The sequence below is a fragment of the Mixophyes fleayi genome, chromosome 6, assembly GCF_038048845.1.
Source record: "Mixophyes fleayi isolate aMixFle1 chromosome 6, aMixFle1.hap1, whole genome shotgun sequence".
NCBI lineage: Eukaryota > Metazoa > Chordata > Amphibia > Anura > Limnodynastidae > Mixophyes > Mixophyes fleayi.
The window spans coordinates 224,507,321-224,534,793 of NC_134407.1; the positions used below are offsets into that span (position 1 = coordinate 224,507,321).

At 41.5% G+C, this 27,473-nt stretch overlaps 2 protein-coding genes and 1 pseudogene across 3 annotated transcripts in view; 1 reads left to right on the plus strand and 2 right to left on the minus strand.

Annotated features, from left to right (window-relative positions):
- LOC142160094 (uncharacterized) overlaps positions 1-595 on the minus strand; it is a 341,050-nt gene extending 340,455 nt beyond the window's left edge. For both annotated transcript variants that reach the window (XM_075215041.1, XM_075215040.1), the window contains exon 1: positions 512-595. The gene's annotated coding sequence lies outside the window, so the exon portion shown is untranslated. The remainder of the gene's footprint in view (positions 1-511) is intronic.
- The window catches only part of LOC142160090 (uncharacterized), a 344,815-nt pseudogene that overhangs the window by 159,940 nt on the left and 157,402 nt on the right, over positions 1-27,473 (minus strand).
- Positions 923-22,413, plus strand: LOC142160120 (uncharacterized). The gene is made up of 2 exons (XM_075215082.1): positions 923-1,128; positions 20,599-22,413. The coding sequence occupies exon 2, from the start codon at positions 20,673-20,675 to the stop codon at positions 22,095-22,097; it is 1,425 nt and encodes a 474-aa protein (XP_075071183.1). The 5' UTR covers positions 923-1,128; positions 20,599-20,672; the 3' UTR covers positions 22,098-22,413.

Below are 27,473 nucleotides of genomic sequence, written 5' to 3' on the forward strand. Positions count from 1 at the left end.
TCTTCCTGCAGGACACCTATTACCTCCCGAAATCCTGTTACCTATAGACAAGAGCTACAGTCTAATCTGACCCTCAGCCCTGTGTTGAACCCAGCATACAGAGTCAACTCTGTGTCTGCGACCCTGTAGCACTGATCCAAAGTAAGTGGTCAGGAGGAACTCGCCACTGCCACCAGTAACATAGTACACCATGGTGGTGAGCACTTGGCGGTTACAGCGGGTGGCAGAGTGGCACCAGTACTACTGGGCAGCAACGGCATGTACTGACTGTACGCAGAACCCCAGGATATCTGCTGCAGCCCAACCTATCACACTCTCAGTACATTCATTCTTCTGAAATAGGACTTGTTGGGCGGCAGATTACAGGATGACTTCAGCAGAGTAATTACACCCTCATACACTCGGTCACTACCCAGCGTTACACCGTCGCACTCATACATAATAATAATAATAATAATAATAATAATAATAATAATATTAGAGAGAACAAGACCAATAAGAGACATGTTACCTGGAGTAACACAGCTCCTGTAAATCTGCCCCAGCACCAGATATACACTGTGTACAGCGGGTGTTTCTGGGAGACTGATGTCAGGAGAACAGGCCACAAGAAAATGGCCGCCAATACTATAGAAATTACATCTACAGGGACATGCAGCTCGTGTATTGGTATACAAAAAAATGGCCGCCGTTGCTACAGTGGTATTTAATAACCTTAAAATTTTACACCACGTGACCAGCAGTAGCCAATGATGCGCTTTGCACAGACATATTACACATCCGGCGGCCATCTTTCTGGCGTCCTTGTATACAGTAATCTGCGTAGTCACTCTATCGCCCTCTGGTGGCCACTCTATATAAACGCACATTGTACCTGTGCACACAGTGGCCGTTAGTCTCTTTCACTGAGCACAGGGAGGTCTGTATCTATCCGCAGTGTATCACTTACTGACATATAACGTGGGGGAGATGTGGCGGCCATTTTCTCGTATACCAAATCTGCAGCAATATGTCCATTGGTTGGCGGCCATTTTTCTGTGGTCCTTAGTGTGTTATCCTGACATTAGACTCCCAGAATCCAGTGTGTATATCCGGGTACAGGACAGATTTGGAGGAGCTGTGTTATAGGTAACAGACTTCCCCATTATTATTACTGTTATCACTAATATTCTTATTACTGTACTGTTATGTATATTCTTATTACTGTAGTATTATGTATATTCTAATTATTATGCTATTATGTATATTCTTATTATCATAATATTATGTGCATACTATATGGGCAGCATGGTGGCTAAGTAGTTAGCACTTCTGCCTTACAGCACTGGGGTCATGAGTTCAATTCCTGACCATGGTCTTATCTGTGTTGGGTTTGTATGTTCTCCCCGTGTTTGCGTGAGTTTCCTCCGGGTGTTCCTGTTTCCTCCCACACTCCAAAAACATACTAGTAGCTTAATTGACTGCTATCAAATTGACCCTAGTCTGTAAGGGCTGTAATACCAGATGGTGACTGTGTGTATGAGGATGTAATGTCGGCCAACCGTGTGTACGGGGTGTTATGTCGGCTGGTGACCGTGTGTACGGGGTGTTATGTCGGCTGGTGACCGTGTGTACGGGGTGTTATGTCGGCTGGTGACCGTGTGTACGGGGTGTTATGTCGGCTGGTGACCGTGTGTACCGGGGTGTTATGTCGGCTGGTGACCGTGTGTACGGGGTGTTATGTCGGCTGGTGACCGTGTGTACCGGGGTGTTATGTCGGCTGGTGACCGTGTGTACGGGGTGTTATGTCGGCTGGTGACCGTGTGTACGGGGTGTTATGTCGGCTGGTGACCGTGTGTACGGGGTGTTATGTCGGCTGGTGACCGTGTGTACGGGGTGTTATGTCGGCCGGTGACCGTGTGTACGGGGTGTTATGTCGGCCGGTGACCGTGTGTACGGGGTGTTATGTCGGCCGGTGACCGTGTGTACGGGGTGTTATGTCGGCCGGTGACCGTGTGTACGGGGTGTTATGTCGGCTGGTGACCGTGTGTACCGGGGTGTTATGTCGGCTGGTGACCGTGTGTACGGGGTGTTATGTCGGCTGGTGACCGTGTGTACGGGGTGTTATGTCGGCTGGTGACCGTGTGTACGGGGTGTTATGTCGGCTGGTGACCGTGTGAACGGGGTGTTATGTCGGCTGGTGACCGTGTGTACGGGGTGTTATGTCGGCTGGTGACCGTGTGTACAGGGGTGTTATGTCGGCTGGTGACCATGTGTACGGGGTGTTATGTTGGCTGGTGACCGTGTGTACGGGGTGTTATGTCGGCTGGTGACCGTGTGTACGGGGTGTTATGTCGGCTGGTGACCATGTGTACGGGGTGTTACGTCGGCCGGTGACCGTGTGTACGGGGTGTTATGTCGGCTGGTGACCATGTGTACGGGGTGTTATGTTGGCTGGTGACCGTGTGTACGGGGTGTTATGTTGGCTGGTGACCGTGTGTACGGGGTGTTATGTCGGCCGGTGACCATGTGTACGGGGTGTTACGTCGGCCGGTGACCGTGTGTACGGGGTGTTATGTCGGCTGGTGACCGTGTGTACGGGGTGTTATGTCGGCTGGTGACCGTGTGTACGGGGTGTTATGTCGGCTGGTGACCGTGTGTACGGGGTGTTATGTCGGCCGGTGACCGTGTGTACGGGGTGTTATGTCGGCTGGTGACCGTGTGTACGGGGTGTTATGTCGGCTGGTGACCGTGTGAACGGGGTGTTATGTCGGCTGGTGACCGTGTGTACGGGGTGTTACATCGGCCGGTGACCGTGTGTACGGGGTGTTATGTCGGCTGGTGACCGTGTGTACGGGGTGTTACGTCGGCCAGTGACCGTGTGTACGGGGTGTTATGTCGGCTGGTGACCGTGTGTACGGGGTGTTATGTCGGCTGGTGACCGTGTGAACGGGGTGTTATGTCGGCTGGTGACCGTGTGTACGGGGTGTTATGTCGGCTGGTGACCGTGTGAACGGGGTGTTATGTCGGCTGGTGACCGTGTGTACCGGGGTGTTATGTCGGCTGGTGACCGTGTGTACCGGGGTGTTATGTCGGCTGGTGACCGTGTGTACCGGGGTGTTATGTCGGCTGGTGACCGTGTGTACCGGGGTGTTATGTCGGCTGGTGACCGTGTGAACGGGGGTGTCACATCGGCCGGTGACTAGTGTCACACGCTGGGACCACGGTCAGGTCCCAGCGCACTTACCTGAAAGCGGCCACCATCTTGTAATTGCAGACCTGATTCCTTTATAATCACTTTCTCCCCCTGCTGTTGGCTTTCCTACGAGATCATCATCATCATCATCATCATTTATTTATATAGCGCCAACATATTCCGTAGCGCTTTACAATTGGGGACAAACGTAATAAACTAATAAACAAACTGGGTAAAACAGACAAAGAGGTGAGAAGGCCCTGCTCGCAAGCTTACAATCTATGGGACAATGGGAGATTGACACATGAGGTTAAGTATACATTTTGCATCTTGGCCCAGCCAGACTGCAAAGGTAGGGTGACTCATAAGCTAAATGATCCTGTCACACAATAATGTTGGTCCGGGGGTAATTGTCTTGTGTGAAATTGTGTAACAGGCTAAAGGTAGTGAGGTTAAGATGGTGGTTGAGGAATATTATACGCTTGTCTGAATAGGTAGGTTTTCAGAGAACGCTTGAAAGTTTGTAGAACAGAGGAGAGTCTTATTGTGCGAGGGAGAGAGTTCCATAGAGTGGGTGCAGCCCGAAAAAAGTCCTGTAACCGGGAATGGGAGGATGTAATGAGGGTGGATGAGAGACGCAGATCTTTTGCAGAACGGAGTTGCCGAGTTGGGAGATATTTTGAGACAAGAGAGGAGATGTATGTTGGTGCAGCTTTGTTGATGGCCTTGTAGGTTAGTAAAAGTATTTTATATTGGATTCGGTAGAAGACAGGCAGCCAGTGTAGAGACATACAGAGTGATTCAACAGAGGAATAGCTATTTGCAAGGAAAATCAGTCTTGCCGAAGCATGCAAAATAGATTTTAGGGGTTTGAGTCTGTTTTTGGGAAGACCAGTAAGGAGGGAATTGCAATAGTCAATGCGGGAGATGATTAGTGCATGAATTAAGGTTTTAGCAGTGTCTTGTGTGAGATATGTGCGGATTCTGGAAATGTTCTTTAGATGTATGTAACATGATTTAGATATAGAGTCAATGTGGGGAACAAAGGATAGGCGTGAATCAAGGATTACACCTAGGCAGCGAGCTTGTGGGGTGGGATTTATGGTCATGTTATCAACAGAGATAGAAATGTCAGGTATGCTCTTGTTGGCGGGTGGGAATATTATTAACTCTGTTTTAGAAAGATTAAGTTTGAGTTGACGAGAGGACATCCAAGATGAAATGGCAGAAAGACAGTCAGTTACACGGGACAACACAGATGTCGAGATATCAGGAGAGGATAGATAGATTTGGGTATCATCCGCATAGAGATGATACTGAAAGACAAAGGAACTTATTAGATTTCCAAGAGAAGCGGTATAGATAGAGAACAGCAGAGGACCTAGCACCGAGCCTTGTGGTACTCCAACTGATAGGGGAAGCGGAGCAGAGGTGGCTCCAGAGAAATTAACAGTGAAAGAGCGATTAGAGAGGTAAGATGAGAACCAGGATAGAACTGTGTCTTGAAGACCTAGGGATTGCAGCGTTTGTATGAGAAGAGAGTGGTCAACGGTGTCAAATGCAGCCGAGAGATCAAGGAGAATTAGGAGAGAGTAATGGCGTTCAGTCTTAGCAGTGATCAGATCATTAACAACCTTGGTCAGCGCAGTCTCTGTGGAGTGTTGAGAACGAAAGCCAGACTGAAGAGGATCCAACAGGTTGTTTGCGGAAAGAAAGCGTGTGAGGCGAGTGTAGGCAAGTCTCTCTAGAAGCTTGGAGGGGCAAGGGAGCTGAGAGATGGAACGGTAATTTGAGAGAGAGTTTGAGTCAGAGTTTTGTTTTTTTAGAATAGGAGTAATCACTGCATGCTTGTATAGTGATGGAAAGATGCCAGTAGAGAGTGAGAGATTACAGATTTGAGTTAGAGGTGAAATGAGCACAGAAGACAGGGATCTACCAATTTGCGAGGGAATAGGATCAAGAGGACAGGAGGTAGAGTAGGAAGATAAGAAGAGCGTAGAAATTTCCTCTTCATTTGTGGGGTCAAATGAAGAAAGGGTGTCAGAGGGTAGAGGGAAGGAAATGAGCTGATGGCTTGTTGAGGAAGAGGATACCATTTCTAGTCTGATCTTGTCAATCTTGTCCTTGAAGTAGGAAGCAAGGTCCTGAGCACTGATAGTAGATGGAGGGTTCGGGGTGGGAGGATTGAGAAGATGATTAAATGTATTGAAAAGGCGTTTGGGGTTAGAAGCCTGAGCATAGATAAGAGATTGAAAGTATGTTTGTTTTGCAGTGTCCAGAGCATTTCGATAGGAGTGGTAGACAGAAGTATATGTGAAGAAGTCATTAGAGCTTCGAGATTTACGCCAGTGACGTTCTGCTTTACTGGACAGTTTTTGAAGATTTCGTGTTGCTTTGGTGTGCCACGGTTGACATCGAAGTCGACGTGTAGTATGAAGTGTCGCTGGAGCCACTTGATCAAGGGCCGTTGCTAAGGTTAGGTGAAAATGAGGTACTGCCATCTCAGGGGATGAGAATGTAGAGATAGGGGAGAGAAGGTGTTGGAGAGAGGTGGAAAATTGTTGAAGATTAATAGAATTAAGATTTCTACGAGTATGAGGAGGCTTGGTTGAGTTAGACAGTAGAGAGGTTAGAGCAGTGGGGGTGAGAGTGTAGCTGATAAGGTGATGATCCGAGAGGGGGAAGGGTGTATTAATAAAATTAGAAACTGAGCATAGTCTAGAGAAAACAAGATCAAGGCAGTGGCCATCCTTATGAGTAGATGATTCAATCCACTGGGAGAGGTCAAGTGAGGATGTTAGAGAGAGTAGTTTGGAAGCAGCTTTGGAAGGTGGGTTATCAATGGGGATGTTGAAGCCACCCATGATGATGGTGGGGATGTCTGAAGATAAGAAGTGAGGGAGCCATGCAGAGAAATCCTCAATAAATTGTTGGTGTGCTCCAGGGGGACGATAGATCACCGCAACACGTAGGGAGAATGGATTAAAAATGCGAATAGCATGTACTTCAAAAGATGTGAACGTGAGTGATGGCACATTTGGTAGAACTGTGTATGTGCACTGTGGGGAGAGAAGTAGTCCAACCCCACCTCCTTGTCTGCCTTCAGGTCTGGAGGTGTGGGTGAGATGGAGGCCACCATGTGAAAGTGCTGCAGGTGAGGCAGTGTCTGATTGCATGAGCCATGTTTCTGTTATTGCCAGAAGGTTGAGGTTTTTTGAGAGGAAGAGATCATGAACGGAGGTAAGTTTGTTACAAACAGAGCGTGCATTCCAAAGGGCACATTTAAAGGACTTGGGAAGAGAGGGGAGACAGGTGATGTGTTTGAGGTTTGCTATAGAACGGTAGTGTTCTGATGTATGTGTGTGTGAGGAGTGTGGGGGACCTGGATTAGGTGATATATCACCAGCTAATAGAAGCAGAGTGAGCGAAAGATAGGCAAGGGGATTGTAAGATGTGTGGCCTTTTATTTTCTGGCGACAGGTGGAGGCTGTACTTGTTAGAGATAATAAATAGGACAACAGTTCATGGGTGTTAAATAGAGGTGAGTGGAGTAATGCAGGTGCAATATGAACAAATTTGTGTGTTGGTGGAGGGGTGAAAGATGACACAGTCCTAAAGATCATGCCATGAAATGAGACTAAGAAAAGCAATTTGTGAAACATTGTGATAAAAGGGGTAAAAGCAAAAAGCAAGGATATTTTAAGAATTACCTCTTAGCAGTATTCCATATAAATAGACAAGTAGTGCAGAAATAGGCTGTGGCAGATGTTGCTTATTGCTGGGAGTAAAAGCAAGTCAAATGTAGTCCAATGTTTGTCCAACTGTGTTGTCTAACTGTGCATTTTCGTCCACTTTGTGAGAAAATCCCACTTAGTGTAGAAATCACACACGTCTAACCCCACATACGTCTCCCCATAGAATGAACGATAGAACGAGATATTTAAGACACCAGACTCTGCAGTCAGGTACTTGTTTTTTGTGTCAGCAGTTTGTCTCATACTCTGTCCTTGCCCCTTGTGACAGGATGGACCGCCTATGTCACCCTATCTGTTGTTGCTGGGAACCGGCTGGCCTTACTTTGCCACCGCTCCCTTTCGTTATTCCGAATACGCTCCTCCTGCCGCAGTGGGAGGGGCCTGCTGCCACCATACTCCTTGGGCATCCAGAACCACGTTCTTTCTGGGTAACTGTTGCTGCTTGTTTACTCCCGTGCTGGTACACTTGTACAGGTACCCCTGACCACTTACTATGGATGAGGGTGCTGTGGATGGATCCCCCCTGGCCTATCACACTGCTGGGTAGCGGGCAGAGCGGTGGTGCTGGAGAGCTGGGTCCATACCGCATATAGCTGGAAACGGATTCGTTTTTGGGTCTAATCGGCAGGCCACAGGAGTACAGCAATATTGAAGAAGTTGTCAAGCAGGGTCTTAAAGCAGAGAGTGATGTTTATTTCGCACAAGTGTCCTGACAAGGACAGTTCCACTTATTAAAGCTTTCATTGGTCAGTTCAGATGATACAGTTTTAAACACAGCCTCACGGGCTATTTTTCAGGATGCAATTTGTTTACCCAAACATGAATTTACATGCAATGCAAAGCTAGCAATATTTACACTTATCTGTGATATCCTAAAACCCTGCTGTGATTTCCTGTATCTTATTTTGGACACAGTGGCATCTGACAGCAAGTCTAATTTCCCTTATAAAGTATTGGACACTGACATCAAAAGGTCTAAATAACATGAGATTAACATGGGTGCTTTGTTCCAACAGTTGCAGAATATACATTTCCTCCAAAGAAAAGAATTCCCCAAGAGAAGTTGCAAAACCCCAAACAAGGCATTTCCTTACACCAAGATACACAAAAGACTTCCTAACAAAGGCTTATTGTATTAGATATAGACATCAGAAATAATGCATTTCCTCTAGCAAGGTTAAAACAGAAAAAAAACAAAAAACGAATTTTCTCCCCTGGTCTCAGAAATAAAGATTTTCTATACCAAAATATACGCAATATCAAAAATAAGTGCATTTGCAATTGTATAAATAAGTGCCCTGTGCTTGTAATAGAAAAATTATGGTACAAATATATGTTGGATAAAACAATATTGATGTGTATAAAATCTGTTGGTCAAATGATTTCTTTCTGTATTCTGTGAAATGGTTAAATTGTTTTTCTATGTTATACTCTACAATAGGGCATCTATTCATAGGATGTTAAAATGGTCAGCAGCTGTCATGCTATATAGAGAGAAGAGTGTAAGAGGTCACATATGCCCTTTGACCTGCTTAGGCATAGAAATCTGTGTACTATGAAGAGATTATATATAACTAACTTTGTCCTTTTGAGGTATATTCTTTAGTATGTGATGTGGTTAGTGACGTATGTAAGAGGGGTGGTGTTACTTCTATATAACTTGTGTCTTACATGGAGGATATTGTCGTGTTTCATGATGAATACAGACCATTGCATATGCAATTTGCAAGAATAAAGATAACTTTTGCTTTTTCAAATACTTATATTTTTTTTGACTCATTTATGCGTTAACATTTTGGAGGTGCCCACCGAAATATCTATAATTATCGATCAGCCAACACTTCTGGAAGAGGGGAGAGGAAAATATATACTCAATAGGTGGTCACAAAGGTAATACATTTTTATCTTATGATTGTATATTTCTGTCTCCCACTCTCTGGGTTTGCTGAAAAGGTATTTATAGTTATCTCTGTAAGTGTGAAATTGCAAACGTATCTTTAATTGTTTGTCTATATGCTTTATATTTTTGAATAGAAGTATAGGCATAGATTTGGTACCAATTAGAATTTCTATTTTCTGTTTATTACTCAGAGACTGTTATACCTTGTTAGCCATGGAATGAATTATTGAATATATGTGAGTGTGATTGGGCTTTCTTTACGAGGCCAGAATCCAGGTCAGTTGCCAAATTCAAATATCACTCAGGTTAACGTTTGAAGGAGGCAAAGCATAGTCCCAAGTCACTTACGGTGAAACATAAAAATACACTATAAGGCCTTAGATAGCAGCGTGTGTAACGCAAGTGTGTGATAAGTCCAGGAGTTATCTGACGAGATAAGGTGTGGATTCCCTAATAACGGTTGGAGCCAGTAAACGGGAAGGTGCATATTAATAGTGAGTGATTGTAAAGCGATGCGGAGTTTGCTGGCGCTATGTGGATAAATGTTGATGATGATTGTAGCCCTATTACCATGGCGGCTGACTGGAGTATAAAAAAGATAAGCTGCACCATGGAAGCATATGCAACCACACTGGAAAAGCCTAATGGTAGGTTAAAGAAATTTCCCCCTGGTTCTCCAGTAGCTATTATGTTCCATAAATATGGATTAAGGTCTGTTCAATATGTGCATAAATGGTTAACAAGGTGTCCTGAATTTACAGAAAAAGGAAATTTTGATATAAATGTCCTAGGAGAAATAGGAAAGGGTGTTTTTAAAAGTAAAGAAACGCAAGCTTTGCAATTTTGGTTAAATGAGTCTAATTGTCAAACCCTTAACAATAGTGCAAGAGTTGAAATTTATGTACAGTGGAATTTTGCTATGGCTAAATTTTTAGATTGTTCTAAAGTTTTTTTGATTAAACAGGGTACAATTGAAAGGGTTAGAGAATATAATGCTAGATTCAGAAGAGAAGTTGTAAATCATTTGGGTGTTTCTGATGTGTTTGCAAAAGCGGATTTTAAAAGTATTTTGACTAGTGCTTTTGTGGAGGGGTTGAAAAATAATTTAAAAGTCAGAGTGCAAATTCATGACCATCTTTGGGTTATGAAGGATATTGATGCCTTAGCCGCAATTGCTGCACATCATGAGGATAATATGGTAATTAAAAAGGTTGAAACTAATGCAAGGGTTAAAAATCCTGACAGAAGTAACAGATCACAAGTGATATGTTATAACTGCCAGGAGAGGGGGCATTTTGCCAAGCATTGCAGAAAGACTAAAAAACAAAGAGACAATCGGGTAAGACCAGATCAAATTGACGGTCTCCAGCAACTTTTGTACACATGTGTCCAGTATTAAAAAAAAAACAAAAAAAAAAAACAATGTATAGGACCCCATTGTGAATATGACAGTTAATGGTAATAAGCATGAATTTCTGATTGATACGGGAGCTGCAGGATCAGTACTGAGAAAAAAAAAAAAAAAAATTACATTTTATTACCAATTACTGATAGAATTGTAAATGCTCATAGGAGTCGCTGATCATGTAATTTCTTTAAAAGAAATAGTCAGTAAAAGTCACTTTGGGCCCTATCACAGATAAACATTCTTTTTTATTGGCAGCAAACGCCCCTTCTAATTTATTAGGTAGAGACTTGTTGCGTAAATTAGGATGTTCAATATATTGTACTCCGGATGGAGTGTTTTTAGACATACCTGAGAGAAATAGACATGCAGATAGCTCTTGATATAGATGCTAATATGTCTTATCACAACACATATGGAATTCAGCTTGTATGGTGTTAACAACCAGGGCTAAATAAAATGGTAGATGACATGCTAGAAAATGTACCTAGTCAGTTGTGGACTATAGATTTAAATGAGACTGGGAAAATGAAGATTAGCCCGATCTCTGTTAAATTGAAACCAAATGTACCAAATTATGAGTTATCATTTACTCTGTTTTGTCATGAATATTCAGGTCATACAGCTGGTGTTTTGACATAGCCCCATGGGAATATCCCCAGACCTGTTGCATACTACTGTAAGAAACTTGATCCCGTGGCTAGAGGGCTTCCAAATAGTATTAAAACTGTTGCAGTCACAGCTATATTGGTAAACAAATATGCTAATAGTTTTGGGAAATCCACTTACTGTTCAAGTGTCACATGTTGTACTAACGCTTTTAAAATGTCATATGATTAGATATGTTACAAATGCCAGACTAACAAAATGGGAATTGATTCTTCTAATGGCTGCAAATATTACACTTGTCAGATGTAACGTTTTAAATATTCTGCTACAATTGTTTATTACTTCTGATATTGAATCTGATAAGATTAAAAAGGGAGGGGAAGGTATATTTGAATACACCTGATAATAATTTGGCATTAAGTGAATCAGATGAGGAGAATGCAAACAAAAGTGAACGTCAGAATTTTGAATATTTTGTTCATGAACCACATGATTGTGTTGTATACATGCAGCAAACTACTGCATCACGATCAGATTTAAAAAGAAATACTATTGCAAAATCCTGATTTGATGTTATATGTAGATGGTAGTTGTCATAGGAGAAATGATACAGGAGCATTGCAGTCAGGATTTGCAATAGTGGATGAAAATGTGACTGTATATTCTGAAAGCTTATCGGTTCCACATTTTGCTCAGACGCTGAATTAAAAGTATTAATTAAAGCTTGTCAATTGGCAGAGAATAAAACAGTAAATATTTACACTGATAGTAAATATGGGTTTGGTATGGTTCACGATTATGCTAAAATTTGGCGACAAAGAAACGTCATTACAGCTGATGGTACAATAGTCGCTCATCATAAAATTGTAAATGAATTATTGAATGCTATTCAATTACCAAAACAGGTAGCAGTTATTAAATGCCAAGCGCATATGACAGGACGTGATGAAGTAACAAAAGGAAATCATAGAGCTAACTTAACTGCTAAGAGAGCAGCAGAAAAGGACATTGCACAGATTGTTGAAAATACTAAAATTCTAAATGTTGTAATACCTGATTAAACTGAACTAATTGAGATGAAAAAAGTTGTGTTTCACAGGAAAAGGCCCGATGGGAAATGGCAGGATGTCAAATTGGTAAAGATGGACTGTGGCGTGGAAAGGGAGGTAAGCCTGTAGCTCTCAGAGCACTCTTACCAGCATTGGCACAAATGAGTCATGGATTAACCCATGCAGGTAAGACTGCTATGAAGCATATAGTCCATATGTATTGGTATGCACCTGGATTTTCAGCCATAGCTGCCAGGTACTGTGCTTGATGTATTATCTACCTACAGAGTAATGCAGGGAAGGCAGTAAAAACAATACCTAATCACCTGCCACCAACTGACGGCCCATTTCAAATAATTCAAATTGATTTTATCCAACTTCCTAAGTGTAGGATGTTAGAATATGTATTAGTGTGTGTTGATCAATTTTCTGGTTGGGTTGAAGGTTACGCAGTTGCAAGAGCCACCGCTAATGTTACAGCTAAAAAGATTGTACAAGAATTTGTATGTAGATATGGCATACCACAGGTACTTTCTTCTGATCGAGGTCATCATTTTATTGGATCTGTTTTTAAGCAAATGTGTGAATTGTTAGTTATAAAACAGCTTCATGTACCGCACCATCCGCAAAGTAGTGGGAAAGTTGAAAGATACGAGATTATTAAAAATAAACTGTCTAAAGTATTCAAGGAAACGAGGATGCTATGATCTGATGTATTGTCAATAGTTTTACATGCCATCAGATTAACCCTTTGAGGTCCTCTCAATTTATCACCGTATGAGATTCTGTTTGGAAGAATTCCCAATTTAACTCTGAATTGCAATACCAGTCAAAGCCAAGTTAATGATGTGGCTTAACTACATTCTATCGTTTACTAAACAGTTGAGACAGATTCAAGCTGCTGTGATAGGCACACAACCGATTCCGATTGACGGAGCCTGTCATAATTTGAATTCGAGAAATTGGATGATGATAAGAAGTTTTTTAAGATCCGGATCGTTGACTGATCGGTGGTGAGGTCCATATCTCGTGCTATTAATGACGCCAACAGCATTAAAGGTCAAAGAAAAAGCACTTGGATACAGTTTCCCATTGAAAGAAAGCAGTCGATCCTGAACAAGTGAGAAGATAATTATCACCTTTATTCTACAAGTAAGGGATATTTCTGAGACCATAATAATGTCTCGGCCCTTACAAAGGCAAGATGCTCTCCTCTTGATGAAGTCAGGGGATGAAAATCTTGTGAAGAGGAAAAGACAAGAGGCGGAAAGAAACTGGTATTCAGAGTTAATTGGTCCACAGCCAAATTTGAAATTATGGACATTGCTATTTGTTTTAACATTAATCATGTTTGCAATTTGTATTTTTCTTGATCTATATGATTACAGCCCTGTATATGGACAACAGAACAATAATGTAACGGTTTTGGAAAGGAGAGTTAAATGAGATGCATCACAGAACCATTGTGGAGATTTATCTCCAACAAAAACATGTATTTGTAAATATTGTGAGCATCATATGGAAAAACTATGCGTTCAATGGTGCTTAGATGATCCAATTTTTTTAGTGATCGACATCCAATAATGTATTTCATTAGTTAATAGGAAAAAATTTAATACTAGTGAGTGTTGGGTTTATATATAAGTACCTCATAGACATTATAATGTTGGTCTTATACCATTTCCTATAAATGAAAAAGTAAAATTAGGTGAAAAGAAATGTAGTAATAAAACGAAAGAAGAGTATAGTACTACAATGCCATCACATATAAAATTGATAAAGTATTATAATGTGATACATGAAAATATAACATGTTATAATAAAACTACAAAACCTACGATTCAACAGAAAGGTGTGAATTATAAAGTATCGAAAATATGTTTAGGAATAATAAAGGAACGTTTGAGGATTGTATAGTTTAATTCTTTAACAATAATTGAAAAATTGATTAATATAACATTGGAGTGGGAATATAATTAGGTGGATGATACATTCTGCTAATCGGACCACTGGTGAATTGGGCTATGAGGCAGCTCATAGTTTAATATCTGATATACTATATACACTTCCTGAGAATTTGTATTTCATATGTGGAAGGCGAGCATATAAATGGCTACCTCCAAATTCTGAAGGTATATGTTATATTGGAGAATTAATTCCTAGCACAATTATAATATGACATTAAGATCTGGTTGACATGGTCACTCAGGACTTAAAACGCAGAGCGAGGAGATCTGTAAAAACTGTAAGTACTAAATATAAACATCTTTTTAAAACAGAACATTCAGTCAAAGTAGGGGTAGGTTTTGAAAATGTTTTCACTCATGGACATGTGGGATATTTAAATAATATTAAAGCAATTGAATAATTAGCTGATTTGTTGGATAACATTACAGAAATTTATGATGACACTTTTAGATATGTTTCCAAAGAGTTTCGAGCGTATAAAACTAAAATTAATCCAACATAAGATTAATATTAGATTATTTAACTGCACAAAGTAGTGGATACTGTCAAACTTTGGAAACTGTTTATGGTGTACACTGCTGCACGTACATTTCCAATAATACTTCAAATCCAGAAGAAGAAATAGATAAATATATGTTACATATTTCAAAATTAAAAAATGAATTCAGAATAAGTCATAATAACATTGATACAGAAGATGATAATTGGTGAGAGAATCTGATAGTGGATTCCTTCTACTTGATTTACAGGTATATTCTCAGGAATATTAGGGTAGTGGAAAGGACTATTTTGGACATTAGAAAAGTATGCTATTATTTTTTTAATAATATGTGCATTAATTTATCTTCTTTTAAAATGTAGTCTCTGATTCTCTAAGGAATGTTTCTATTGCATTGAAGAATATCAAGGAGGATAGAATATTTGTACCACAACTTAAATAAACATTTCTCTTTGATAGTTAGTTTTATAAAAAATATTAATATCTCTTTTTATATTTTTTTTGTAGTTGATATGTTTTTTTTAGTTAAAGGTTATAGTGTGTGAATAGTTTTCACAAAGAGGGGAAATGTAATAGAAAAATTATGGTACAAATATATGTTGGATAAAACAATATTGATGTGTATAAAATCTGTTGGTCAAATGATTTCTTTCTGTATTCTGTGAAATGGTTAAATTGTTTTTCTATGTTATACTCTACAATAGGGCATCTATTCATAGGATGTTAAAATGGTCAGCAGCTGTCATGCTATATAGAGAGAAGAGTGTAAGAGGTCACATATGCCCTTTGACCTGCTTAGGCATAGAAATCTGTGTACTATGAAGAGATTATATATAACTAACTTTGTCCTTTTGAGGTATATTCTTTAGTATGTGATGTGGTTAGTGACGTATGTAAGAGGGGTGGTGTTACTTCTATATAACTTGTGTCTTACATGGAGGATATTGTCGTGTTTCATGATGAATACAGACCATTGCATATGCAATTTGCAAGAATAAAGATAACTTTTGCTTTTTCAAATACTTATATTTTTTTTGACTCATTTATGCGTTAACAGTGCTATTTCCTTTAAATAAATTATAAGTGATCCAGTCACATCCCAGTGCTCTGTTACTTCTGCTGCAGTACCTTTGTCTACCTCCGTTCGCTGTTCAGTGGAACCTCTCTGCAGATTATAACCTATTTCCTTATACTCCTAACGGGCCACGTCTAGTACTCTCCCAGAGGGCCGCGACCTGTGGGGCAGAGGCTGCGAAGACCATGCCTCCTCGAGGGGGTACCTGGCGAAGACCACCTGCCTCGTTAGACTCCACGTCTTTGGGTAGAGTAGTGTCAAACTCAACAGACCCAGGGATCCGAATCTTACCCATGGTTTGTACCAATGGGTTCTATTCCTAGCGACTGCTTAGTTAAGGCAGCTAGATCGGGTTACCGAGTAAGGCTGGCTACCATTATTAATCTACAGGTTCCTACTTCCAGCTTCTGGTAAACCCTGGTGATCACATGACCACTGTAGCACCCATTGCAGGATTGAAAGCTCTTGGGTCTAGACTACAGTAAACAACATATATGTAGTATTTAAATATTTCCTTGACAAAATGGTGAACATAGTAAAACTGCAAATTCTGGCATACCCATGGCTGCCAGAGCATGCTTGTACTGTAAACCCTCCCCCTTCCCCTAAAAAAAGAAATAAACAATGAAATACCCGCACATACATTGTGACAAACTCCACTGCGGGTGTACACTTCTGTCTTCCAGCTTTAAAGTCATTGGGATGTGATAAAAACAAACCCACATAAACAGCTTGTGGAGCCTTGTCACGCATGTCTGGCTCTGAGCCTGTAGCACTACAAGCATCAATACAAAGCATGGGAAAACTACTCAGTATTGGTTAGTAGTGTTGAGACCCCATGTGGGAGCTCAACACTCACCGCAATGAGCTACATGGCTACAGTGTAGTCATTGATAAATGTATAAATTATACCCACTTTGACAGGAGAAAGACCACTTGTCACAGTGCTGGCTGCTTCCAGGTAAGAACCACTTTGCTGGGGTATCAATCAGAGACACATCACACCCGGCCAAGACGCTTAGTCCTGAGAGGACTGGTAGTGAGGTACAAGCTGATCTCAAAGGATCGTAGAAGGTCGAGTAGTTGGGGGTGAAGGATTGGCTTGACCTTTTCACCAAAGGGCTGATTGCAGATTAAGGAATACTGCGTAGCAGTCCAGGTTTCATTGTGAATAGATTTCTAAGTAATCATAGTTCTGACCCCAAGTTCTTATCATGTAATGGCTTAGAACATGTAGGTTGAGTGATAAAGGGGGGACTTTGATAAATTATTATGTAGACATACCTAGACTCAGTGGCACCAAGGATGGAGCCGCCCCCTTAGCAGCTCATGGATAGGGGTAAGTACACTCCACTGTACGCCGCAGCAGGTATACCATCTACTGAAAAGTAAGCGGTTCCAGGTATCGGTGAAGGAGCCTGCTGGTGGCAGCGACTATCCTACAACTAGTGCACAGTCGGTGAGTTCCCGGTGACACCAGTAGAAGTGGTCAGTAACGGCAGGTTACTGATGGACAGAAAGACCCAAGATAAACTGCAGTAAGAGTCTAGTCCAGGTGACAGAGTAATCAGAACAATAAATGGAGGAGAAATCAGCGCTTATGATTAAAACACTTAAACCAATAAATATTACAGATTTACATCCTATGAGGTTGCAGTTTCAATCTGTATTAGTAAATATCTGTGATTTAAATGAAAATTCCTCCCAAGTCTGTTCAGATATACTGGAAACTTTAAAAACAATCTCACGTATTAGTAGTAAATGATACACTTAAATGTTCCAAGGAGATCCTCAAATAATAATTAATGTAAAATCTCCAATCCATGATTATCTTCTTATTTCAAAACACTGCATAATGACAACGCTTGTAACTAATATTTGATCCTCCATGTCAATCATTGATATCCGTAATATATTATATATAATATAATATATCATTGATAAACCCTATTCGTCACCTTTGTCAGCAGAAGTATCGAAGTTCAAGATAAGATGATTACATTTATACGCAGTAAGTGATTCTTAATATCGGTGTGGTTGTGATTCACATCCCCGGAGCAATCATGTAAATGAGACAATAAAACAAACATAGTGTAATGCGAACAAACATTCCTAAACCTTTAAATAACTTTATAACCCAAAGTAATAAGAAAAAATTAAATGAAACAACTAATGTCTTTACATATAAACACAAAAAAACAATCCTTTTCATGTAGAAAAAGTGATCCAACAAAAGAAAAATAAGTAACCTTTTGTGCACTAATAAAGGGCTGACACAAATCCAATTGTGCCTTTATAGAAGGAGAATGTAATTATTTGGTGAATTTGTGTCTTATGTAACTCCCACAGATTGTATTTGTATGTCTGGATTTTTTCCTCAGGAAACCAAGTGGCAGAGTAAGTCCGCCTGGCCCCAGGGAAACCAAGTGGCAGAGTAAGTCCGCCTGGCCCCAGGGAAACCAAGTGGCAGAGTAAGTCCGCCTGGCCCCAGGGAAACCAAGTGGCAGAGTAAGTCCGCCTGGCCCCAGGAAACCAAGTGGCAGAGTAAGTCCGCCTGGCCCCAGGAAACCAAGTGGCAGAGTAAGTCTGCCTGGCCCCAGGAAACCAAGTGGCAGAGTAAGTCCGCCTGGCCCCAGGAAACCAAGTGGCAGAGTAAGTCTGCCTGGCCCCAGGAAACCAAGTGGCAGAGTAAGTCTGCCTGGCCCCAGGAAACCAAGTGGCAGAGTAAGTCCGCCTGGCCCCAGGGAAACCAAGTGGCAGAGTAAGTCCGCCTGGCCCCAGGGAAACCAAGTGGCAGAGTAAGTCCGCCTGGCCCCAGGAAACCAAGTGGCAGAGTAAGTCCGCCTGGCCCCAGGAAACCAAGTGGCAGAGTAAGTCCGCCTGGCCCCAGGGAAACCAAGTGGCAGAGTAAGTCCGCCTGGCCCCAGGGAAACCAAGTGGCAGAGTAAGTCCGCCTGGCCCCAGGGAAACCAAGTGGCAGAGTAAGTCCGCCTGGCCCCAGGGAAACCAAGTGGCAGAGTAAGTCCGCCTGGCCCCAGGGAAACCAAGTGGCAGAGTAAGTCCGCCTGGCCCCAGGAAACCAAGTGGCAGAGTAAGTCCGCCTGGCCCCAGGGAAACCAAGTGGCAGAGTAAGTCCGCCTGGCCCCAGGGAAACCAAGTGGCAGAGTAAGTCCGCCTGGCCCCAGGGAAACCAAGTGGCAGAGTAAGTCCGCCTGGCCCCAGGGAAACCAAGTGGCAGAGTAAGTCCGCCTGGCCCCAGGGAAACCAAGTGGCAGAGTAAGTCCGCCTGGCCCCAGGGAAACCAAGTGGCAGAGTAAGCACATGCAGTGACAAGATTATTTACTTTTTAGTGCAGAGCTAGCGAGTGGATGTACTTGTGTCCAGGAAGAAACGTGTTAGTATGGAGGGTGTCTGTGTCTCTTCACATGTATGTGGGATTATACTTTTGTCAAAGAGTCTGGTGTGCGTGTCACACCCATCATTCTTCCCTGCATGTCAGGAGGATTGAGTAGTACCCAAAGCCTAATCCCAGTACCTCCACCTCACTGGTATATGAGAGGACATGAAAAAGATCCTTGTTTGTGGGTGGTCAAACAGCTTTTTTCTCCTCAGAAAAGTAATTTAGCCACATCCTCTGAGGTGTTGGCGATCTGGCCTCTTCCTATACTAATTATGGCATGCTTGTTACACCTTCTATTAACCCTTCTGTGGGTAAGAGTAAATTTTGGAGCATTTTGGAACACCTTTGCAGCACGGTGGCTCAGTGGTTATTATTTCTGCCTCACAGCACTGGGGCCATAAGTTCGATTCCTGACCATGGCCTTATCTGTGTGTAGTTTGTATGTTCTCCCCGTGTCTGTCTGTGGTTTCCAGGTGCTCTGGTTTCCTCCTACACTACAAAAACATACTGGTAGGTTAATTGGCTGCTAACAAATTGACCCTAGTCCAGGGGTGGGCAAACCAGTCCTCAAGGGCCATCAACAGTTCATGTTTTTAGGATTTCTTTAATCATGCACAATCTATTAATCATTAATTAATCTATTAATCATGTTAATCTATTTGGCTGGGTCAGTAATTATCCCAGCTGTTTCTACAGACAGAAATCCTAAAAACATGAACTGTTGTTGGCCCTTGAGGACTGGTTTGCCCACCCCTGCCCTAGTCTGTGTGTCTGTCTGTCTCTGTGTGTGTCTGTGTATGTTAGGGAATTTAGACTGTAAACTCCAATGGGGCAGGGACTGATGTGAGTGAGTTCTCTGTGCAGCGCTGCGGAATTAGTGGCGCTATATAAATAAATGATGATGATGATGAGTGTCTCACTCTCCTTCTACAATGATGACCCTCTCTGTATCTGATAAAGAAGGGCAGTTTTAGTTTGAATGTGTAAGTTTCAGTTTCTTTTTTACCAAATCGTTAAGATACTCCAGAATCTTCAATCAAGTCTCTATATTCTTTCCCAGATCATGCAGATCTTGCAGGAAGCCTGTGGAAGGGTACAAATATAACATATGTCATAACCTATATATAACAAGGCTGGCTGGTTACAATGAAGCACCACACCCTACTTACCAATACTTGCACAGCATGCAGGATTCATTTCTCTAAACAATTTAGTTTTCCCTTTTAAGGAGAATTCCTAAAATTCCTCTCTAGTTTATACAATCTGTACATTAAACAAGTACACAAACTCCATCTCCATAAAATATATTGCAGCTTTAACTTATTCAAGGTGGAATCGTTTGTGCTAAGAAAGGCTGCACTTGTAGCACAACTACCTGTCTGTCTGATTCCCTTTTTAATTTAAGTATCAACTTTATCTGTGTGGTTTACTTGGTGGCGGTGTTTCCTTACTAATTTAAGGTACTTATCCCTCTGATGCCATCAGCCCTATACAATATGTCTTCTCTGTGTATTTTGTGTTTTACCATCAGACTCCTTTCATTCTTTTTTATATGCACTGTCATAAAGATGTATCTCGATTGTTTTGTTAAGTTTTTATTTTATTGTCTCTACAAGAAGTTAAATGTTTTATTACTCTTATTGTTCTTTTAGTTTATTTCATTTCTCTCAGATATTCCCTTGACCGCATCTGTTCCTTGCTTAGTGTTATTTCTGTTTCAAGAAAGATTTTTATATGTTAACTGTGATTTTTTTGTCCTGCAGTGCATGACGCCATAACAACTGAAGTCTAATATCTCAGCCCGAATGTCTGCATCTCATTCTACCAACACAAAGACATGCTTAAAAAAAATAAACCAGACAAAATGCAGAGAGACTCTGTAAGAAACGTGACTGAGGAATCTGTATTGTGTAAAGGAGGAATCCTCACAGACATTTATACATCCATAGATCATACAAAATATCCCTTTACTCATATTGAGGAGGAATCGGTCTCATGTGACGGAGGAGACTTCACAAGCACTGACATATATGCACCCGCCAATCATACACAAAGTAATTCAACTCACGTAACGGAAGTGAAGATGAAAAACAAATTTATGTGCCCTGAATATGGGCAAAAATGTAATAATAAGTCAACACTACTTGCACATGAGAGAATTCACACAGGAAAGGGTGAATGCCCTGATTGTGGGAAATGCTTTGCTTCTAATTCCCATCTTGTTATACATCAAAGAACACACACAGGAGAGAAGCCATTTGAATGTTCTGAATGTGGGACATATTTTGCTTCAAAAACCCAACTTATTACACATCGGAGAACTCACACAGGAGAGAAGCCATTTGGATGCTCTGAATGCGATAAATGTTTTGCTTTCAGTCCTCAACTCATTGTACATCGAAGAACTCACACAGGAGAGAAACCATTTGTATGCTCTGAATGTGGAAAAAGTTTTAGTCGTAAGTACTCGTTTGTTATACATGGAAGAATTCACACTGGAGAGAAGCCATTCGTATGCTCTGAATGTGGAAAACGTTTTAGTGTAAAGTACTCACTTGTTGCACATAGTAGAATTCACACCGGAGAGAAGCCGTATATATGCTCTGAATGTGGGAAGTGTTTTATTAATAGGTCCACACTTGCTAAACATGAGAGGGTCCATAAAGTTGAGAAACAGCATGTGTGTTCTTATTGTGGGAAACATTTTATTAATTGGTCAACATTTGTAAAACATGAGAGAATTCACACAGGAGTAAAACCGTACATATGCTCTGAATGTGGGAAACATTTTACTACTAAGTCATCCCTTGTTATGCATGAGAGACTTCACACAGGTGAAAAGCCATACATGTGCCTAGAATGTGGGAAATCTTTAACTACCAAAGCATCCCTTGTTATGCATGAGAGAACTCATACAGGGAAGAAGCCATTTGTGTGTCCTGACTGTGGAAAATCTTTAAGTACCAAGACTTCCCTTGTTAAGCATGAGAGAACTCACACAGGGGAGAAGCCATATGTGTGCCCTGAATGTGGAAAATCGTTTAGCTATCGGTCGACACTTGCTCACCATAAGAGATATCACACAGGAGAAAAAACACACTTATGCTCTGAATGTGGGAAAGGTTTTACTTATCTGTCCGGACTCGCTAAACATAAGAAAATTCATACAGGGGAGAACCCATACATGTGCACTGATTGTGGGAAACAGTTTAGCAATTCATCGTCTCTGAGTAGACACCGAAGAAGCCACATAGGAAAGTAATAATGTAAATGTGGGAGTTATTTTAACGATGAACCAACACTAGTTGGACAAAATAATGAGTAAAAGTAAAGCTTGTCTACACAATATTACTTACATTTTCAATGAAAAGTAGCATTTATATGTCCAAATGAGAACTGCCATGAATCCATTAAATGCATTCTTATATATTTGTACCAGACTGTTATTTATAGAGTTATGTACTGATGCTAATAGCATACCAAGGAGACATCTGTTCATCTTCTAACAGGCCTACTCCACCTATATTTTCTCTTGTAGATCGATGACATTAAGCAGGTAAACCACCGTGGATGCAACTTGCATGCTAGCTACAACAACGAGCATGCCATATATCTTGATTAGCATGCAAATTGCTAGTGGGATTTTGTTACAGGGTATTTGTAGCCTGTATTTAAAAAGAAAAGACCAGTCACAGAGAGAATGAATGAGGGCTTCTTGGAACATTGGTCGAAGTGTCAATTTTGTTTTCTTGTTTCTAAGTTGTAACTCGGTAGACAAAAAAAATAAAACATTTTACCTTGTTTTTATAACACAGATTTTCATCAATATGTTACTTGTTGTCACAAGATGGATATTAACTCCTATGTTCTGGTGTGAGATTACAATGACTGACAGGCAACGATAATTGTAAAAAGGATAATACAAATACTTATTATAAATGACAAATATAAAATCAATAGGCACTTAGCTGCAGACTACAATTTGATTTTTGAGAAACGTCTTGACCCCGTTGCTAGATAGCACTCCGTAAAATAAATCAAGACATCTGTTGGACACAGACATCTTAATGCTCCAGTTGAGGCTGAAACTATTTGGGTCTTAGTTACCTGATAAACTCTGAATCCAACACCCCCCTTCCCCTCTGAGACTATTTAAAAAACAGTTGTTTCCTGGACATATATACATCTCTTTGTTCTCTATAGCAGTGACCATTGTATTTATGCAATCCACAAAACAGGGGGCTTGCATAAGTCAAAAGCCCTGATCACCCTTCCCACAACAATTGTGATGTTGAGTGAGATAGGCCTAGATACTGAATAACAGGATGTCATTGGTTCCTTGTAGTGACCTCAAGCATATATCATTCATGGTCAACCACCTCCTATGTTTTGAGGTATTATAATTCACAGACATGGTCAGTGGAGACCCACAAACCTGTTGACCTGTGGACAAGCCCTAGCAAAATGTAGATCAGGTATATAGGAAGTATAGTGTGACATCAATTTAGGACGCTCAAGTTGAGATGTGCAAATGGCAGAATAGTTCTATCATAAATTTGTTTAAAGATGACTAATACTCTCAGACTAGGGGGTATATTTACTAAACTGCGGGTTTGAAAAAGTGGAGATGTTGCCTATAGCAACCAATCAGATTCTAGTTATCATTTTAGTATATTCTACATAGTGACAGCTAGAATCTGATTGGATTCCTTAGGCAACATCTCCACTTTTTCAAACCCACAGTTTAGTAAATCTAGCCCATGGTCTTTATTAATTTTAAAAAAGCAAAATAAGAGAAAAGATGTAAAGATGTTGTATAATTGTCACATGTGTGTATAAGAAAACATTTATTAGTAGTTGGACCCCAATGGCTGGAGGCAATGTAGATGGGACCACGAGGAATTAATAGATGGCTGTTCTTGAACAGACAGTAAATAATGCGTTGTATTTACAATAAACTGTTTAGGGTGATTGATAGTGATGAAGTCCCAGGTTTAGGATAATAGCAAATGTAAGGATACTCCCAAACCAGTACTGTGACAGGATGGATCTGCTATGCCACCCTGTCGTGTTGCTGTGGACTGGCTGGACTTGCATTGCCTCCATCTCTTTTTATTCCAAATGCTACCCTCTAAGCGCAGTAGGAGGAGCCACCTGCCACCACTAGGCTCCTTCACAAGCACCTAGCATCGTTCCTTCTGGGTAACTCTCGTTGCTAGTTACTCCTTTGCTGGTCACCTGGGCTGGTATCGCTGACCTCTTGCCTTCAGATCAGGGTTGCTGTGGATGCTTCCTCCTGGCCTATCACACTGTTTAAAGCTCCAGGGTAGCGAGCAGAACATTGGTACTAGACGCTGGGTCCCAACCTCAGAACAGCCGAATAACAGAGTAGAGTGGTCTAATCTATAGGTCACAGGAATTACAGCAGGTAAGTATGCGTCAAAAATAGTCTCTTAAAGCAGTGATATTTATTAGCTCAAGAAGTACTTATAAGGACAGCTACGCACTGGTTAGTGGACTACTAATCCAGATCTCCAGATGGTGTACTACAAAACATGTTTGACCACAGTTTTTTTTTTAGTTTTTGACACATGTTGGCAGGGGGTAACCCAGCCCCCTGATCCTAGCTGGCACCACAAAGTCTAAGATATTACATCCTTTTCTGTATCCACGTCTGGTTCTTCCTCCACCCCCTGCCCTCTCCCTGTTGGTGTCCCTCAGGGCTCTGTTCTTGGCCCTCTACTCTTTTCACTCTATACTTCCTCCCTTGGGGCTCTCATCTCCTCGGTCAGTCTTCAGTATCACCTTTATGCTGATGATATTCAACTCTACATCTCTTCTCCTGATCTTTCCTCCTCCCTCCTCTCTCGTGTAACTGACTGCCTCTCAGCCATCTCCTCCTGGATGTCCTCACGCTTTCTTAAAATTAATATCTCCAAAACTGAACTCATTGTCTTTCCCCCACCCAGACTCTCTTCCCACCATGACCTCTCTATCGTTAACAACTCCACTATCTCCTCTGTCACCCAACTCCGCTGCCTGGGAGTCACTCTCGACTCCTCTCTCTCTTTTGCCCCCCACATTCAATCCCTTGCCCAAGCCTGTCGTTTCCAACTCCGTAACATTGCCTGCATCAGTCCCTTCCTCTCTCAAGATGCCACCAAAACTATCATCCATGCTCTCATCATCTCCCGCCTCGACTACTGCAACCTCCTCCTTACTGGCCTCCCCTGCTCCCACCTCTCCCCCCTCCGCTCTATACTCAATGCGGCTGCGAGACTCATCTTCCTCTCATGCCGCTCCTCCTCTGCCTCCCCTCTCTGTCTTGCCTTACATTGGCTCCCCTTCCCCTACAGAATCCTTTTCAAACTCCTTACCACCACCTACAAGGCTCTCTCCCAGTCTACTGCCCCTTACATCGCTAACCTCCTCTCCATTCACACTCTGTCCGCTCCCTGCGCTCGGCCAATGATCACCGCCTCTCCTCCACTCTGATCACCTCTTCCCACTCCAGAATCCAAGACTTCTCTCGCGCTGCCCCCCTTTACTGGACTGACCTTCCTCGCTCCATCCATCTCTCACCCAATCTGTGCTCCTTCAAGCGGGCACTTAAAACTCACCTGTTCCTCAAGGCCTACCAACTATCCACTTAACCTCTCATCTCTTCTGTTTCTCCCCTGGCCCCTTTTTTTCTCTCCCCTTTGCTTCTCTGGCTCCCTTCTGTGCCTGATTTTGTTCACCCTCCCTTAGGATGTAAGCTCGTATGAGCAGGGCCCCCCTTCCTTTCTGTCTCCATACCTGTTCTTCCGCTCCGTCTCTACTGTATTTGACTGCCTGGAGTTTCTGGAGTACTGGTACTTTGTGTTTATTGTTCTGTACTGTTTTACCCTGTATAGTCTACTGTTCGTACCGTGTACGGTGCTGCGGAAACCTTGTGGCGCCTTACAAATAAACAATGATAATAATAATAATTACATCAAATATTTAGCATCAGGATGTAATATATTCTCTGATCTTGGATTTAACAAAATTCACATCAATCTGTGATTTCCTAAATTACTTACTGTCTGGTTGCATTATTCAGATATGTTTCCTATCTCTATAAAACACAGGATGAAATGCTAATGACCCCATCCTGTGCATTCATGCTAAATGATGTGTTGGTCACTCACAAATGAAAAGGCCTAATTAGCATGGCACTTCCTTTTTTAAATGTTACAAAAAAAAAAATTTCTTCCAACATGGCATATCACTACATTTTCAAAACAAAAAAAACAACATAATATCAAAAATCAGTACATTTGCACTGAGACACTAATTGAATACATTTCTACAATAAGTTATTTCTATGTGATTCAGCCACAAGTACATTGTCAAGTAAATGGTCAAAAAAGGACAATGTTCCAACATAAATATACTTGCGTGATCCAGGAGTCATGACGGGTCAGTACACAGGTGAACAACATTTCAAGCAAGGTTCCAAGGGTTGATACAGTACTGTAGTTAGAGGTCAAGCCGGTCCAGACACAAGCACAAAGCAGGAAAAACAAGGCAATGAGAATCGGGATACAGGTAAGGAAACTGGAACACAATTATCTAGCATTGTTGATTTGCAGAGGGAATCCTTTAATAGAGTCTTCAGGCGTTGTTTAATGACATCAGTACACAGGGTGAAAGAACCTGAACACACTGCATGCGCAGAACAACAGAGATCATTAGCCAGGAATCCTCAGCGCTGTCGAGGGATGACAGGGAGCTTCAATGCCGGATAGAAAGTTGGAAGGAGTGACGTGCCTACACAGGTAAGACATAACTTGTGCAGAGTAGAGGAAGCGGTAGATAACAGCTGACCCTGTCACCCATGACAATAGTGTTGAAAATATTGCTTCAAATCTGTAAGATGTGTGTCATTTCAGAGATTTCAATATGTTTGGAAACAATGTTCCTATATTTATTATATATGGGGTTCTCATTTGTAGGGATCTATATTATAATGCAGCTCTCTTCTATTCTATAAGATCTATACAGGTCTCTATTATAAGTTAGGTGCACCATCTAGTAGTGATTTCACAGAACACCACTCTGTGTTTTACTTCCTCTACTATGTGATGTTAAATACTTTTGTAAAAAAAAAAAAAAAAAGAAGTATTATAGGAGTGATACTTTTATTGGCTAAACAAAGAAAAGGGATTATATTTGCTAGCTTTCCGAGCAAAGAGGCCCCTTCATTAGGCAAGTTTACAAATGAATGACTGAGGAAAAGGCACAACATTTAAGAGCTGTTACATCAAGAAATTTGAACAGGGGGGGGGTACACCATTAAGATAAGCTAAAGTATTAAAATTAAGGTTTTCGTTATGATGGAAGAGTAAAAGTCCTACGAGTTCAAAGATCTGGAGTCACTTTGCTGTGGGGTGTGAAGTGGAGGAGTTGTATGAATAGTTCAGGAGCTCAAGGATTGATATCATTGGTTTATCATACTTTCCTGGGTCCGAAGTCTGATCTTACTGAATCCTTTGAGGAGGCTTGGCTTCAGGACACTGGTAAGGTCTTGGATCAGGAGGGATGGTCCCGGCTCAGGGTGAGAATCTCTAAAATATCCATCAATACGAGAAAATACATTTAAAGTATATACCAT

What these genes read in the sequence shown, in the direction of transcription:
- LOC142160120 (XM_075215082.1), top strand. Translation starts at nt 20,673, where the DNA reads ATGCTTAAAAAAAATAAACCAGACAAAATGCAGAGAGACTCTGTAAGA.